The sequence below is a fragment of the Kogia breviceps genome, chromosome 8 (genome assembly GCF_026419965.1).
Source record: "Kogia breviceps isolate mKogBre1 chromosome 8, mKogBre1 haplotype 1, whole genome shotgun sequence".
Classification (NCBI taxonomy): Eukaryota; Metazoa; Chordata; class Mammalia; order Artiodactyla; family Physeteridae; genus Kogia; species Kogia breviceps.
Genome location: NC_081317.1, coordinates 42277343 through 42294631, shown reverse-complemented (window position 1 = coordinate 42294631; position 17289 = coordinate 42277343). Strand labels below are relative to the sequence as shown.

At 53.7% G+C, this 17289-nt stretch overlaps 1 protein-coding gene across 1 annotated transcript; it reads right to left on the bottom strand.

The window, feature by feature from the left end:
• Positions 1-4191: 4191 nt before the first annotated feature.
• Positions 4192-16308, bottom strand: NOL6 (nucleolar protein 6). The gene is made up of 26 exons (XM_059072771.2): positions 15937-16308; positions 14685-14891; positions 14480-14596; positions 13064-13243; positions 12556-12724; positions 12224-12358; positions 11983-12146; positions 11776-11896; positions 11512-11570; positions 11328-11429; positions 11007-11122; positions 10671-10848; positions 10392-10514; positions 9693-9841; positions 9466-9541; positions 9082-9222; positions 8822-8939; positions 8585-8739; positions 8330-8493; positions 7799-7951; positions 7485-7582; positions 6586-6710; positions 6374-6463; positions 5799-5993; positions 5581-5682; positions 4192-5404 (listed from the first exon to the last, which is right to left on the bottom strand). Exons 1-26 carry the CDS (start codon positions 15988-15990, stop codon positions 5255-5257), a joined length of 3441 nt encoding a protein of 1146 aa, XP_058928754.1. The 5' UTR covers positions 15991-16308; the 3' UTR covers positions 4192-5254.
• Positions 16309-17289: the final 981 nt, after the last annotated feature.

Here is a 17289-nt window from a genome sequence, read left to right as displayed (position 1 = left end):
GCACCCTTTGAGGACAGCAGAGGGTCACAGAGAGGCGGCAGAGGAATGGGACGGGAGGCCTAGGCCCTGTGCTGAGGAAGAGCCCAGAGCCACAGGGGCTGGGCTGATGGGGGCAGAGCCCTCCTATAGACCCAGAAGCTCAGCTCCAAGCCTCGCTTGGCCACTGACCAGTCAGGTGGCCAAGCCAGCTCCCTTTCCCCGCCCCTCAGTTTCAGTTTCCTCATCAGTCACCTGCAGGTTTCAGGTGAAGTCCCCCCAACACACACACACCCAGGGCCCCTGTAAGAATCAGAAAAGATTACGGATGTTTCAGTCTTTGAAAACTGTATTACAGTCAATGTAGAAGGAAAGGTTCATTCCAGAAGCTGCCTCGTTAACGAGTCACGTTTCCTCCTGTATGAATGTCGTGCGCATCCATGTGCGTTCTTGGCTCTGTGTATGCGTGTACCCATGGAAGTCTGTGTGTACATGTGGGCAACCCTGGGGTTCTGTGTGCATATCTGTGTGTGTCCCTATCTGGGTTTGGCTGTGGGTCTGGGTTCAGTATTTATAAAAGCCAGAGATAGGAGGTGGGGATCTGTTGAGGAGTCTGGAGACAAAGTGACCTAGTACAACGTGATGAGAGGGTTTGGATTTGGGATTTAGGAGGCAGAATGGGCAGGGCAAGTAGGCAAGAAGCTGAAGTTGAAGGCGGGCAGAATTGTGTAGACAGGAAGCTGAACCTGGGTGGGGCCCAGGACAGCTGCTTTCTGAGAGGCCTGCGGTCTGAAGGTGGCCGTGGGAGGACAGGTGGTGGAAGGCTCTGAATCTGGTGTTCCAGAAAGGTGATGGGTATGTATGAGTCCCAATATACTCTCCCCTCATCCAAGCCCAGTCTGGGTGCTAATTACAGGGCAGCCACCCACTGCTGGCCCTAAGGGAGAGAAGTCTCAGGGGAAGGATCGAGAGGAGAGGACAGCCCGCAGCAGGAGATTCTGCAGTCAGACTTCAGGAATGACTTCCTGAGGGTCTCTAGACCTTGGGGCAGTGGAGAGGGAGACTGGGGAAAGGCCAGGATGTCATATCTTTTTCATCCAGACCATTTGGTCATCAGGTGGAACAGGAGCTGGGTCTCAATGCCCCTCAATGACCCCTCAGTCAGGGTCCAACCTTGGCCTCGTCAGTCTCTAGGAGACCCCAGCTCTGTTCTGTGGAGGTTTCTAGTCTGGGAGAACAGAAGAGAGTTCCTAGACAGGGAAACAGAGACACAGGCTTGTGGTGGACCAGAGTGCTCATATTCCCACCCGCTACCCCTATCCTTGACCTTGCTCCCCTGAGTCTAATAACAGCTTCATTCTGCTGCCTTGCACAGAAAGGAAGGGGCAAGACTGGCAGGCAGCCCAGGACAGGGGAGGGGCCCGGCTTTTCACTCCTCCCCGCCTCACTGGAGAGATCCAGAGCTCTGGCCTCTCTACTCTTTTATTCTTCATCACCCAACCCCTTAGCCCCAGGAAAGCCCAGGCTCAGAAGTGTGGCCTGCAGCCAAGATACATAGATTCTCTGTAACTCCCTGTGTGCCCCTAGACAAGTTCCTACACCTCTCTGGGCCTCTTGCAAACCAGAAAAATTATCCTCTCCATCCCTCTTCCAGAAACTGAAGTGGGAGAGGGAAGTGACTCTCCCTCTGGGTTTGGAACACTCTTGTCCCCCTTAGTTCCCCAGGGCAGCCCAAGATGCCACCTTCTCTCTGCAGCAGAGAGACGGGCAGGCTGGCCTTTCCTGAGGAAGGTGGGGGTGACTCACGTGCCCCAGCCTTCTCCTCCCCTTTATCTTTTCGCTCACCTAGATTAATCTGTGACTCACAAAGCGAGTACCAGATGTTGAGGGGGTTAGGTTCATATTTATTGGGGTGGAAGTGGTGGGCCTCAGACTAGCCCAATCTGACTTACTAGGTCGGGGATGGAGCAGTCCTCAGGATTTCACTGAATGTAACCTGCTGCAAGGACCCCTGGGCTTTGGGGTCTTCCTCTTTTTCTCCAAACTAAGGAGCTGGACAGAGGAAAACAGGGTCTTCAGCTAAAAGGATTCTGGTTTAGAGGAGGTTGTCAGATAGCAGAGCCTGAAGAGAGGACCCTTTGAGAATTCACTGAATGTGACTATGTAGAGGCTTGGGAGGTCTGACAGAACTGGAGAAACTGAAGCCCCAAGAAGGGGAAGCCTTTATTTACAGCCATTTAAATTTACAGGAAGGAATCCAGAGTTCCTGCCTCCTGAGAACTTTTCCTCCTGACTTGCTCTTTAAAAACAGCAGATTTTGCCTTTTACAGCAACCCAGAGCTGGAGGCAAAAACCTGCACAAGCAGACTAGTATATACAGATGTGCACACACCCCACTCCAACACACACAGAGCAGACAGATCACACCATACATCACACACAGCCTCCCGCCCCATCCATGTCTACCTGCAAACGCAGAGGCCCACAGGGGCAGACGCACGCGTGGCAGTGCCGCAACACGTCCCCCTGCACACCCTCGCTCCAGCAGGAGTTCCTCCTAGGCTCCTGTCCTTGTCTTCCCCTGAGGTTCCAGCTTCTCATGTCCCCTCTCCCCCAAGGTCATGTTAAACCACACCAGCCTCCTCACCTACTTCCCAGAGAAAATCCAAGGAAAACAGGTTGGAGCAAACATTCAAATTGGAGCCTGAACTTCGTGCTCCTCTCACCCCACACCCCAAGCTGGAGCAGAGAGTGCAGAAAGCATGGTAGATGTACTTCCTTGGGCTTCTGAGTCATCTGCCCTCTTCCCTTGCCACACTGGGCACCTGACAAAGCCATTATCATGGCTTTTTTCTTTTCTTTTTTTTTTTTTGGCCGCACTGCATGGCTTGAGGGATCTTAGCTCCCTGACCAGGGATCAAACCCATGCTCCTTGCAGTGGAAGCACAGAGTCCTAAGCACTGGACCGCCAGGGAAGTCCCTATCATGCCCATTTTTTTTCATGCCCATTTTAAAGATGGGGAGGTTGAGCCCAGCAAGGGGAAGTGACTTGCCCAGGACCACATGGGGAGGTAGTAGGGCCAAGGCTCACTTCCCCTGATTGGGACTGCTATTTGCACTGCTTGGAGCCACGAGCTTACCTGGGGGCAGATTCCATGCGCTCCCTGCACTGGAGTTGTGAAGGAAGCTATGAGCCTGAAGAAGCTGACCCTGGGATGAAATGGGATGTGTGAAACCAGCCTGTACCCCCTGCCCCTCCCCAGAGTTCACGGAGGGACTGCCACATGTGAGGGACTAAGAAAGAGGAAAGCTGAGAAGCCAGGGACAACCACAGGGCTGAGACTGCATCCCTTGCATCTCACTGAAAATACAGCCTGGCACACTGAGGTCTGGAGTATATGAATGAATGGCACAAGGACAGAGATGGACATAGACCTCAGTTCACACAGCCAATCAGTGTATTCCTTATACTAATTTCAACCCCAGGCCAAGCTGTCCCATGACAGTGACAGGCAGGGACTGGCATAGGTTCACAAAGACTAACAGAATTGGGACAAAATTGGAAACTAGAGTTCCCATGTGTGGCTAAGCATCTTGAGGATGAAGCCAGATAGCCAGGCATCCAAGTCCCTCTACAAACAGGCCCCACCTGCCGCTGAACTTGACCTCATTCAGAAAATGAGGATAATGAGGAAAAGCAGGTACTTCATAGGGCTGGTATGATTATATGATCAATTTCCTTACATAAGATATGGAAAATAACAAAGGGTACCTTATCAGGCAGGCACTCAATAAACCTTTTTTTTTTTTTTTTTTTTTTTTGGCTGCATTGCATGGCTTGAGTGATTTTAGTTCCTCGACCAGGGATTGAACCTGGGCCCCCAGCTGTGACAGTGTGGAATCCTAACCATTGGACTGCCAAGCAATTCCCAACATCAACTTTTTCATTCTCAGGCCTTTCACCATCAAAACCCTACCCATTCTAGGCAGAGATCACAAATCATGATTCTCTTTTCCTTGAAGTCTTCTGGTGGCCTGCCCTGTCCTCCATCTACCTGGGCCAGGTGCCCCTTCTGCACACACCTGTATCCTACTTGGGCAGAACACTGTACTAGGTGCCATGGAATCTGTTCAAATATGTTTCCTGCCCTCAAAGAGCTTGCATTTAGGAGACAAGGTCAAAACCGTGTGGAAAAGGCAGACAAGCCAATAACATAGGGAAATTAAATGATTTAATTTTAAATTACAGTTTAAAACAAGAGAGTTCATGCCACTGTACGTGACTGCAAAGAAAAATGAACAGGCAGTAATTGCTCTAATGTTTCAGAGGAAAGAAAGTGCACCTTAGGCTGAGGGCGAGGAAGGGTTTAAGGAGGAGTCACTGTTTGAGCTGAGTCTGGAAAAACAGCCAGGATTAGGGAGAGGCTCCTGGAAGGGGTGTGTGGACCAGGCTGAAAGGAAGTAGCACCCGCTCCCCAGGGCACTGGGAGCTCCTGGAGAGCAGGTCTTGGATTATACTCATCTCTGCACCACGACTGCAGGAGCACAGAGCCTGAGGGGCTCAGACACCGGAGGCCAGGGCAGCAATCAGTGCTTTCTGCATCTCTCCTGGATGGGGGACCACCAGTCCCCCTCACTCCTTCACCCACCCGGCCCCTTCCTGTTCTCTGTGCTTTTCTATGTCCCCACCCCGGGATGCAGCGGAACCAACACAGGAGGGCATTGTGCCCCTTCAATGCGGTGTATTCATCCCACGTAGCCCCGTCTCCACTGCTCAGTGCTGGTGCTCTGTGACTCTCAGGCAGTGCCACACCTTCTCTGAGCCCCATTTAAAAGGCCTTGACGATGCACCGAAGGGCATACTGAGGTCGAGGCACACATCCTGGCAGAGGGGTGAGGACAGAGCCTCAGCCCTGAGCACACAGCCTCTTCTCCGGGCTTCTGGGAGCAGCCTGGGAAGGAAAAAGTGAAAAAGGCCCAGGCTAGGCTGACAAGTAGATGGCTCTCCTGGGCTCATTCGGTGTCCCCTCTGAGCTGGCTCCCGGTCCTCTTCGGGTCAGGCCCAGGGGACTCCACAGGACACCATGGCCCCTGCCCCAACGCTGGGGCATCAGACAGAAAATTGGGACGGGGCTTTGTTGGGGATGATTCAGCATGCTCAGGCCGGCAAGCCCTCCTTGGAAGGTCCATATGCAGCAAGGTTGGTCACGGCACTGACATCTTGATCCAGAGGTCTGCAGTCCTGTTGTCCATCTACAGCTTGCTCCTGGGCTGGAGGTCACACGGTCCACCTCTCACTTCGGGCCTCCACAGCCTGGACCAGGCCTTCGCCCAGGATGGCAAAGTCCTCCAGGATGGCTTCTACATTGGGCACCATCACCAGCTCCCCACCTTGAGACACCACCATGCGCCCCTTTGTGTTGGAGGCCTGGGAGAATCAGAGAAATGTAGATTGAGGTGTCACGAGAGGCACACGCAGAGACACCAAAACACACGTTTCACACCCGCCACCGGGTCACTCGTGGAACCACACACAGACATGCATGCCCATGTGAAACACATGTACACACTCAGGGAACAGACAACTGTCACCAGCCAGCTCACCTTTAAGGGCTGGGGCTGGAAGCTGGTGGGCTTCCAGAGGACACCAATCACCTTTCCACCATGCTGGTCATAGAAGAAAAGGGCCAGGTCCCCAAAGGCCTCCTAGAAAAGGGCAGGACAGAGACAAGATTACAGGTGGACACCTGAGAGCCACCTCCACGGCCCCAGCTCCACCTGGATGTCCCCTCCCCAGGGTCAGTCAGCCCTTGAGGACCTACCCTGAGCTGTGCCAGGTAGAGCTGAGGAGGATCGTAGCCCAGCACGGGCATCAGGGAGGAGGGCCCCGGCTCACTAAGTAGGCCCCGGCAGAAGGAGGCAGCTGGCGAATCCACAGCCTGGCGGTGCCGGGGGATGTGGCGAGGAGACAGGCGGATCAGCACGTCGTACATGTCCAACGGTGGCCGGAACACTGTCTGAGGAGGGGTAGGGGGTGCTCAGCAGTGCCCACTTGGGAGCTGGGAACTGGACCACAAACCCCTCCACATGCCCACTCTGGTTCCCTCCTTCCCTTTTGTCTGACCTGCCCATTATGGGCCCAAATGCTCATTTGAAGGCAGAAACAACAAGACCCAGCTGGTGGCAGCTTGGGTCCAGCAGGAGGAGTGCGGGGTAGAAGCGCGAAGCCGGGGCCCCGGTTCTCCTGCAGGCTCCCCCCCTGCCGGGCGCCGTGGGCAGCTGCAACGCCTTCTCTGGATTCAGTCTCACCAAACAAAGGCCCCTAGAGCTCCAGACTTCCATGGTTCAAAGGCAGAGTCCCCAGAGCCCCTGGAGTCAGTCTGGGCCCGGGGCTTACCCTGATGTCCCCAGGACCCCAGGGATCCATTAGCTGCTTCTCTAGGACGGGCAAGGCCTCGGCTGCCAGGACCATGAGCCGGTGTAGGATCTGGGGGGCACACATACATCAGATAGGTCACACCTGACCACAGGTCTCTCATAGCTCAGGCTGGGCCTGCTTTTTCCTTGGGGGAGAAAACCACACATTTGGAAGCAGGAATGAAATTAAACCTGGGGCGAGGGTCCATCCTGTGTCCATACAGAGCTTTTGCGATCCTGGGGGGTAACGATGACCATGACGGGGCGTTTTGTCCGGGTTGCCAGGAAGACACTGCGGATCTCCACCTGCTCCTCCGCTGCAGATGAGAGGGGGTCTTGGGTCAGCCTACTCCTCCCCCCAGACACCCTCTCCTGCCCTGGATCCTCCTACTGTACACTTAGCAGCTGCCCATCACAGGGATTTTCCAACATCCCCCAAATGGCAAAAGCGATGAAAGGGACACCGCATCTGCCTCAACTGGGCAGGGTGTGAAACTCCCAGCCTGGGACCAGAAGCAGAATTTTCCACTGCCTGGCACCCTAGTCTGGTTTCTGGGCCTGCACAAGCTGAGGCCTGCCCCTGGCCCCTTCCTACCCTGGGCTCCCACACACCTGGGGAATTAGAAAGCTGATACCTTCCTCTCTGCTGGGACCAGAAGCTCCTCATATTACAACCAGAAATCACCACTCACCCCCCGCACCCAAGAGGTCCGGGCACGTATTCTAGCCTGAATCGTTCCCTGCTCCCCACTGTAAGACTTCTCACCTGGTGTTCAGAGTCCCTTCCTCTCTCCTCTTCCCTTCACAGCCCCCCAGGTAGCCTGCTTACCATCCCCAGTCCGTTGTGTTACTGATCATCACATGGGCAAACCATATCTCTACAGTCTCAGAGCTCCCTAAAGGATTGATTTGGTCCTCTTCCTCCTTAACAATTCCCTACCCCCAGGCAGTCGGGGTCAGGAGTGGATATCCGGGATAGGGGAGGCAGAGAGAAAACCTAACAGACTGACAGGGAAAACCCGTGCCTGCCCTATTCTACAATCCACAAAGGGTAGTTCTTGCACGAGTCCGACCCTGATCCTATCACTTACCAGTGAGCTCATTATTGAGGTTGACAATTAGGGGGTTGTTCTTCCAATCAAAGGTTGATATCAGGAAAAGGAACCGAAGGAAGCCCACCTGGGGGGAGCTAAGAGGAAGGAGTAAACAAAGCACCTGGGGCCCAGTCACACGTGCCCAGGCCCCCCCGCAGTCCGGAGAGCCTAGACCCCTTGGTGTGGATTGCGGGGGTTAGAACCCCTTCTATCCCTTGGTTCAGCCACCTCTCCCATGTGGACTGAAGCATGGGGGATGAAAGCTGGCCCCAGTGGAACTTCCTGGCTAGGGGAAAGGTGGAGGGAATCACCTGGGAGGGGTGAAGGGCTCAGGGTGCAGGAAAAGGGCAGCAGCCACCAGGTCCAGGCTCTCATCGGTGAGCTCCTCACCTAGGAGCTGGGCGCGCACCCACCGCTTGGCCAGCCGAGCCACACCCGAGAAGGCTGGGTGCTGCTGCTGGAGTCTGTGGGGAGAGGAGGGTAGTGGCCGTGACAGTGAGGCCCTCAGGGCCCAAGAACAGTGTTTTAGCCCCGCTGCTGCTATTTACTCAACTTTACCCAACACTAGCCTCTGTGCTAATGCATTACACGCATCATCTCACATCTTCCTAATTAATACCCCAAGAGGTTGGTCCTAGCATGATTCCCATTTTACAGATGAGAAAAATATGGTTGAGGGGAGGGGGAATCCTGCCCAAGGGACACAGCCGGTGAAGTAGCAGGGCCAGAGTTCTAGCACTTGCCTGGCTCCAGAACTCATCTCTCCAACTGGCCTTCCAGAGAGACAGAATGGGGCCAGGAAAGGGTCTTACGGACATAAGAGCCTGTGGGGGTGGCCATACCCATGCAAGGTGCTGGTGAGCAGGGGCAACTGCCTAGTGTCCCTCTCAAGGCGGAGGGAGGCGGGAGTGTCCCTCAAGGAGATGATCCCCTCGGGGCTCCGCATCTCCCTCAGGATCTGAGGCTCCCGCTGATAGGCCACACGAATCCGGAACACAAACCCATCCTGTTGGAAGAGGGGATGGCATGGGAGGCAGGGCAACCTGACACCCCTGTCCCCTCCCTCCCTGGGTATCCCTGCCCTGCACCAGCCGAACCTTGAGGACATCGGTGTGTGTGGCCGTGGCGCGGCACTGCAGCCCATGCTGCTGTGTCAGCAGCTCTGCCAGGCGCAGCTGGAAGGCAGCCCGGACTCTCCGTATGGCCTCAGCATCCTGTGGCCACTGCCCACTGCCCTCCAGGTGACATACCACTGTGGAGAAGAGTGAGAGGCCTCAGCCTGCGGCCTGGGGTGAGAACAGTCCCTCTCACCCCCCTCGCAAGAGCTCCCTCACCAGTCATGGGCTCCACGTAGGCCGGACAGGGCTTGTCAGGCCGGGGCAACAGTGACGCCCGCTCTCGCAGCTGTTCATAGAAGGAGTAGGCTGGCCGGACTGCAGTTGGTGGGAACACCTGTGGAAGAAGGGGGGCTGAGGAAGAGGCCTGGGACTGGGAGGGAGTGCCCAGTCAAGAAGCTGGAAGGGAAAATACTGGGTGACTGGAGCAGAGGTGGGTGTCACCAAGCAGAAAGAGCTCCCTGCCCCTTGCGCCTCACCTCAGTGTAGCGCAGCACTGGGTGAGCTCCCTGCACGGCAGACACGGTCAGCGGCAGACCTTCCAGTCCCCACAGCAAGCGGCTGAGGTCATCGTAGCAACGCACCGCAGCTGCCAGGGCCTCCTCACCTGTGCTGGAGGTCTTGAGAGGGAAAAGAAAGACAGGAGGGCACGACCTTTCAAAAGAGCCCAACCGCCTGGGATAAGGCCACGGCTCAGGATGCTGCTGCTGCAGCGTCAGGGGGGCCCCTGCTGGACGCTCTGGGAAGTGCAGCCTGGCTAAGGTGGGGCTCTCCACCCCTATCCCCACCCCCAAATCCAGACACGCAGGCTGCTTACTCTACAGTCCTTAACCTTAGTTCAAGCCCTGAACCAGGGCTCTTACCTCTTTCAGGCCTTGAATCAGTGCATCCAGGAGGCCCCCCGTATAGTGGACACAGGTATCTGGGATGTCAGCATGGCTGGAAAAGGGGCACAGGCACAGTGTGGGCACTGGGGGCCATGCCGAGAGCTACTGGATGTGGGATGCTCACCCCAAAAGCTTGGGCCAGACCCTCCTAAAAGGCTCCCCAGCCCATGGCTGCCTCCTGGCATTCAGATGCTAACACTCACAGCGTTAAGAGATGAGTGACCACCTGGTGGGGAATAAGGCGCTTCTGGGCCATAGAGGCTGCCTCCCAGACCACAGCTTCCCGAATGGCTCCATCCTGGAAACGCCGAAGCTCGGAGCGAGATCCCCAGAACTGGCGGAAGTCAGCAGCCTGGGAAGAAGAAAGGGGTAGTGGTAGAGATCAGCAAAGAAGGGCTCTATCAGAAATCTCCCAACAGGGGACTTCCCTGGTGGTCCAGTGGTAAAGAATCTGCTGTACAAGGCAGGGGATGTGGGTTCAGTCCCTGGTTGGGGAAATAAGTTGCCACATGCTACGGGGCAACTAAGCCCGCGTGCCACAACTACAGAGCTCACGTGCCTCAACGAGAGACCTGTGTGCTGCAAACTACAGAGCCCATGTGCCCTGGAGCCTGAACACTACAACTAGGGAGAAAAAACCCACACGCCACAACTAGAGAGAAGCCTGTGAGCCACAATCAAAGATCCTGCATGCCTCAACAAAGATCCCACGTGCCGCAACTAAGACCTGATGCAGCCAAAAATAAACTAACTGAATAGATAATGAATAAATCTTGCAAAAAAGAGAAAAAAGAAAGAAGTCTCCTGACAGGCCTCAATCCAGGTGGCATGAGGACGGTCCACTCCACTCCTTCCAATGCAAGACAGGACCAAATCACCCCTCAGACTCCAGGGCTCCTCACCTCAGGCTGGTCAGCCTCTGGACCCAGCTCAAGAACACTGGTCAGCCCCTCAGGCCGGAGGAGCAATCCCAGGGTCAGGACCCCAGAGTCTCTGTGCTTCGGTGGATCCTGGCTGATGTCCCACTGTAGGATGTAGAAAGGCTGAGCTCAACAAGCATCCCATAGCTTGGTCTGGAAACCCACTTTCTAGTGAGAGGGATGGTGTGTCTTTTGTATCCCTTGGGATCCTGGGTCCAACACCCTCAGGTCCCACAAACTCCCCAACCAACACCATCTCACCTCTGAGACTGGGGGCCGAGAGTGGGCCAGCAGGTGCAGCCGGGACCCCAGGCCCTGCTCCAGAAGGGTGGTTAGTGGGCCCAAAGCAGCTGAGACATAGTCCCCACCATGATCCTGCAGCTCTGGCCACAGCTTTAGTCGGTGACATGCTGCCTGCAGGCGACTCAGTGGACGGAGACTGGGTGGGCAGAGAGGGACAATGAGGGGGAATCAGGTACTGCTGGCCCCAAGTATCACCACCCCCACCACCAGGACGATCTATCTGAGGACCTTTGCTGCATCACTAGCCCCAGGCACACAGGACTCACTGGCATATCCTGGCACCCCGAAACTTACTGCAGTATGTGGTCAAAAGCCCGGATCATGGGTTTGGGAGTCATCAACAGCAGCTGGAACCCATCATCAGCTTTGCTGTCCAGCAACGCCATAGACAGCCGTGCCTCGTGCTGCACCTGGGGCCACAGAGTAAGGAGGGAACGCCCGCGTTCCAAGACCACCAGCACTGCACCCCTCCCCTCACGGAACACGGGGCCCAGACCCAGAGACGTGCCTGACCGAAGGTCTCTGGAGAGGAGTTTCTGGGGTTCTGGTGCTAGCAGAAGGGACAGGGGCTGGGCTGGGACATCTGGGGAAGCCAGGAGTGGGCAACACCCGTACCTGGTGGCAAGTGGAGGCAGTGACATCAGCACAGAGGTTGAGACGGCCTGAGGAGTCCAGGAAGACAACAGGGAAGGCCTGGTGGAAGTCAGCCAGGGCCGGCTGGGAGGGGGAGAGAGAAGCCAGTCAGGGCTGGGCTTTAACTTCAGGTCGCTTTGCCCAGACTCAGCACCACCCTACTCACCAGGGAGGGATCTGAGCTGAAGCACAGACTGATCCCGTTGACCGTCAGATCTGTACTGGCTGAAATGAGCCAGAGAACGTGGGTGTGTCAGAAGGTATCCCCCTCCCTAGGGACCCAGCCCTCGTGACACCCAACCTCCGGACAGGTGGCTGCAACTGCCTGGCTCTGGGATTCGGTTTGCTCATCTATCTGAGGACCAGAGACCGAATGATCCCTGATGGGTATGAGTGGGGCCCTTGGCCTTTCTGAGTCCAGCCGCCTCACCCAGAAACTGCAAGGTGCTTCTCAGGACCTGGTAGCCGCTCATGGTGGTATGGATCTTGTGTGTAGACACAAGGAAGGCAACCAGCATGGAGACAAGGAACCCACTGAATCCTCCCAGGCCCTGAGGGAGAGATGGAGGGAAAGGCCGGAGCTCAGCACCAACCCACCACTCAGTGAGGCAGGGAAGCTGGGCCAGTCCCCACTCACCTTGTCCAGTTCCCGCTGCCGCAGCCAGACCTTCAGAAGTGCCACACCATCCTTCAGCCCCGAGGCTGAGCCCAGCACGGTTGACAGCAGCTGTGCATGGGACTCAAGGGCTGTGTCCTGCAGGACCCATGTGTTATAGCGGGGGGTGGGGGGCTCTGGGCTACCTGCGGGAGGAAAGGGGAAGTCATGAGAGCAGAAGTCCCCGCAACACCCTTCCCTCCAACTCCACCTTGATACTCACCATCCCCTGAAGGACTCTGCCCTCGGTACCAGGCAGTGCGCACATTGTTCTTGGACGGCAGCAGGCGGCACGGGCGGAAGAAGTCAGGTGGAGGGCATGGATGCAGACGGACAGTGACCAGACGCTCATCCTTCCCTGGGGTGAGATGGGAGATGCTGAGACCCTGCAGCCCCCCGGAGCCGGAGGAGCCCCCACCACCCCATTTGAGGGCCTTACACCTTTCCCCTCAAACTTGAGGCCCAAGCTTCTCACCTTGGACTTGAGGCCCCAGTTCCTCCCCCACTGGATTTGTCACCCCATACGGTGCCCTCCACCCGGTATATGCCTCCCACCATGTGGCCGTAGCAGCAGCGAGGGTTTCAGGTGGCAGCCATTGGTGTAGGAAAAGCGAACACTGCCAAAGAGTGGGTCTTGGGACAGGTGGTGAGCCAAGTGGGCCAGGTAGAGGGCACGCTTGCGGAAGTAGCGCTGGTTCAGCCCATCCTTGTCCTGTAGGATCTCCTGGAGGGGGTCAGGAGAAGAGAGAGATGGCCAGTCACTTAAGTCCTTGTTGTTGGAGAACTTGGGGGCCAAGATGAAGCCAAGGTCAAAGCTTGGCAACCCCATCTGCTGGCCAGGATGCTTAAGCCAAGGCTAGCAATACCACAACTCAGATGAGGAAGACAAAGTTCCAAATGGCAAATCTAAGCTCCCTCAGGACAACTGCAGTGGTCTGTTCTTTGGATTTAGAATTCAGATTTCAATGCCCCGGCAAGCGAGAGGTGGGAAAAAGAGAGGGATCAAGGGATTTGTAGGTGGTGAAATGGCAGACCTCTCCATTCCCCAAACTCTGAACCTCACCCTGGGCATGGTCAATGCCACATCCACATTGACGTCCGGCCGGATGCAGGTGCCCAGAAGGTAACTGCCCACAACAGTGACCTGGGCTGGGGGCAGGAAGCGGAAACAGCCCTTCACAGTATAGGGCACTTGGTGGAGAGGGACTCGAACCCCATCCTGGAGCCATGCCTGGTTGGTCAGCTGTGGGGGCAGAGACAGTGACACATATTAATTTGATTGCCTTCCTAACATGTCCCCTTGATGTCTAGTAGACATGTCAAATTCAACATGTCAAAATGTTTGAAACCAAACTTCTGATCTTCCTATAAACATATCTTCCCCATTAAGACAACTCCATACTAGCTGCTCAAGCTAAAAACATTTAAATCACCTTGACTCATCTCTGTTAAGAACACCCATTTCACTTTCAAAAGGTATCCAGACACTGACCACTTCTCTACTCTACCCTAGTCTGAGACATTTTTCAGTGGATCATTGCACAACAGGTTTCTAACTAGTCTCCCTGATTTCACCTTTGTGCCCCTCCATTCTACTTTTAACAAAAACCCTGGGTGAACTTTTTAATACTGAAGTTAGATCACAAACAAAATGCCTGTAGTTATTCCCCTTCTTATCCAGAGCAAAAGCCAAAGTCCTTGTTTTGGTGCACAAGGCCCTGCATGATATGCCCCCTTCCTCTATAACCTTTCTGAATTTAACCTCCTTCTATCTTCCCTTCATTCATTCCAAGGAATGTACCAGACCTATTCTTTTTTTTTTTAAATTTTTTAGTTTAACTTTATTTTTTTATACAGCAGGTTCTTATTAGTTATCCATTTCATGCATATTAGTGTATATATGTCAATCTTAATCTCCCAATTCATCATACCAGATCTATTCTTGCCTTTGAACCTTTGTGTTGGCTATTTTCCCTTCCTGGAATGCTCTTCTTCCCTTAGATATCTATATATAAGATATATCTTATATCTTCCCTTATATATCTATATACCTGACTCACTTCCTTCACACAAATGTCACTTCAATAAGGCCTACCTCAACCATGCTACTTACAGTTGCCAACCACTCTCATCCCCGGATATTCCCATAATCCCCTTACCTTGCCCTTTTTCCTTTTTCCATAGTACTTACCACCTTCTAACACTGCCATACAGTTTACTTGTTGTGTTCATTATCTATCGTCCATAAGTCTAACACTAGAACACATAGGCTGCTTTGTTCACTGATGTACCCTAAGAACACAACTACTGCAAGGTAAGTAAGTGTTTGCTAAATGAATGAACACATAATTGACTGCATTCCTAGCTGAGATGCCTGGCAGAGAGAATGAGCTCCCTAGCACCCCATCCTCTTCAGAGAATAACAAGGCCCCTAAGGACCTCTTCTGGGCTTTCCAGTTCCCTCCACTACCTGCCTTACCTCTGTCTCAGGGGTTGAGGGCACCCTCATGATCCGCTGGTTGACCTTCTGTAGGAAAGCATCAATCCGCTCTTTCTTCTTCTCTGACAGCCTCACTTCCTTCAGTAGCTCCTCTACCTGTAAGAAGTGGCAGGGGTGAGTAGTACTTCAGCCTCAGGGTCTCAGGCCCACCTCTCTAACCCAATTCCCAACCACCCAATGGTACCTGTAAACGAAGCAAGCTGGAATGGAACAGACTCTCAGTCTCCCGAAGGCGATTCAGCTCCTCATTGGTAGGCTCCTTGTACAGTTCTGCCCGGCTGAGCTTCACGGGCTGCAGGAGGCGCTCCACTGGAGAACCAGCCACCGAACGCTTCTTTGAGGATTCCTTCTTCCCCTCCTTGCCTGTGCCTTCCAGAGCTGATGCCATCACCTGTGGCCAATGAGAGGGAGAACCCAGGGTGACATCACAGATACCTAGCATCCACTGCCTGACGTGCCACCATGACAGGATGTGGGTAAAGGCTTTACCTGCTCCTGGTCTCTCTTGAATAGGAGTCCAATTGTGTAAAACTCACAATAATTTTTACTTAAAAGAACATTACTGAGCTCTATACTGAAAACCCCTTGAGTTGAGAGTTCCCCATCTACCTGACAGCACAAGTTGCTAGGGCTAGTAGCTGACTGGGCCATGCACCAAGCAATGCCTCAGGTCCTTGTAAGTACCAGGAACTTCCTCTTCTGCTGGATTAATCCTGGGACTTTGCAAATGCCATCTCCACTCTTGCTCTACCCAAATCCTGCCAGGTTACACACACACACCCTGCCCCAGCAAGCCCTAACTATAAACTATATAAGTATACATTAAGTGCTCAATGATGGAAGAGCCTACTGACTCTGAAGGAATCAGTGAATCATCCAATCCTCATAATAATCCCAGCAGAAAACGGACACCCGAACGAAGCCCTGTGAGCTAGAGGTTCCAGTTGCTATGCCTAAACTGTGAGCAGGCTTCGAACCCTGGGCTGCGGGATCCCAAACCTTCTCCCCTACAGTCCTGGGCCCCGCCCCCCTCCACGATCCCACACCTTGAAGAGCCTTGCTGTAGCGCTCCAGGAGCGCCACCACGTGGAGGGCACAAAACTAGACACAAGAGGGAAGAAGATCCCGTCCAACCTCCAGGAGGACTTCGTCAGGGAAAAGACCCAAGCCGCAGAAGGGGGTGGGGTTTTATTCAGTTTCAAGGTGTAGAGCTAGCGAACAGAGAGAAGCTCAATTGGCTTTAATATTTCCATCCGGATAATGCCAAGTTCCATCTCCCTTAGCAAGCCCTGATTGTCTCGGTACCCTGGGCTGGAAGCATCAGGGAAAATGGGGCTCTTCCATAAGGGCCCGTTCTCGTGCCCTCGCTAGAGAGCTGTTAGGTTCTGCCATCTCCGACACGTTGCGCATTCCTTCCTCCCAGATGGTTCACCCACCTCCAGCTCCCCGGCAGTTCCGCGATGCTGCGCTCCCTTATGTGCTGGGCCCATCCCTCCCGTACTGCTCCCGCACTTCGGGTTTAAAGTCCACTTGCTCTGCACAACTTCTTCCCACGTTGACAGAAACGCTCAAACCGCGACAGATATGCAGCCCAGAGAGGCAGCTTTGCCGCGAAGAGCGGAAGCTAGCCTCGTGGCACAGGACTCCACCCAGTTCACGAGCCATTGGGTGAGTGCCCGACGAGTCGCTCGTCATTGGTTTCTGTCACTCTCCAGGGCAGCCCATTATGGGGGAGGGGCCAAATAGGGTTCTCCGATTTACGGCTGCCTTGCGACGCCAGACCTGAAGCCGGCCCGTAACTTGGCGGTCGCTTCCTTTTCCTCACTTCCTCCGTTTTGGTCGAAAGGGCAAGGGCGGGGCTAGATTGGGCCCTCTGGTGGGGGTTTATTTACTTAACGCCAGTGAGTCCATTTCTTTTCTCATCTTATCAATTAACCAATCTCGTCAGTTCTACTTCCAAAGTATGTCTTGAGTTTATTCACTCTACTCTGTATTTACTGCCGAGTTTGGTGCGCATCACAATCATCTTGTGCCTAGAATAATGTAACAACTTTTTTCCAGTTTATTACATTTTCCAAGTGTACTGAAACGTTGCTATAATATTATGATGAAAGCCCATATACCCTTCACCTACCCATCATAACTTAGTGTTGATGTTTTGCCAAATTTGTCTTTATGGTTTTGTTTAGAAGCCTGAGTTTTATTTGTTTAATATTTATTTATTTACTTGACTGCATCGGGTCTTAGTTGTGGCAGGTGGGATCTTCCTTGCAGCATGTGGAATCTTTCTTTGTGGCACGCAGGCTCTCTAGTTGTGGCGTGCAGGCTCTAGAGCACACGGGCTCAGTAGCTGCGTGGCACGTGGGCTTAGTTGCCCCGTGGCATGTGGGATCTTAGTTCCCTGACCAGAGGTTGAACCCGCATTCCCTGCATTGGAAGGCAGATTCTTAACTACTGGACCATTGGGGAAGTCCCTGTGTATTTATGTTTTATTATTTTTCATATCCATTTGAGAATCAAATGGTTCTTAAAAACCATGCCTAAGTACTTTGGCCTGTGTTTACCAAGAATAAGGACTATCTCTTATGTAGTCATAATTCAATTATAAAATTCAAAAAATTTAACCTTGATTCAATGCAATTATATAAAGCCCATATTCAAATTTTGCAATTATCCCAGTAATAACCTTACATAGTAGCATTTTCTTTCCCGTTGCAAGATCAGGCATCTATTTAGTCATCATGTTTCTTTTCTCTCTCTTAATCTGGAACATTTTCTGAGCTCTCCCT

Coding starts and splice junctions, on each gene's coding strand:
- NOL6 (XM_059072771.2), bottom strand. CDS start 15,990: ATGGGCCCAGCACATAAGGGAGCGCAGCATCGCGGAACTGCCGGGGAG. Junction 13,244..14,479: donor CCTCAACCCCTGAGACAGAG/GTAAGGCAGGTA, acceptor CTGCCCCCACAG/CTGACCAACCAGGCATGGCT. Junction 12,725..13,063: donor TGGCATTGACCATGCCCAGG/GTGAGGTTCAGA, acceptor GACCCCCTCCAG/GAGATCCTACAGGACAAGGA.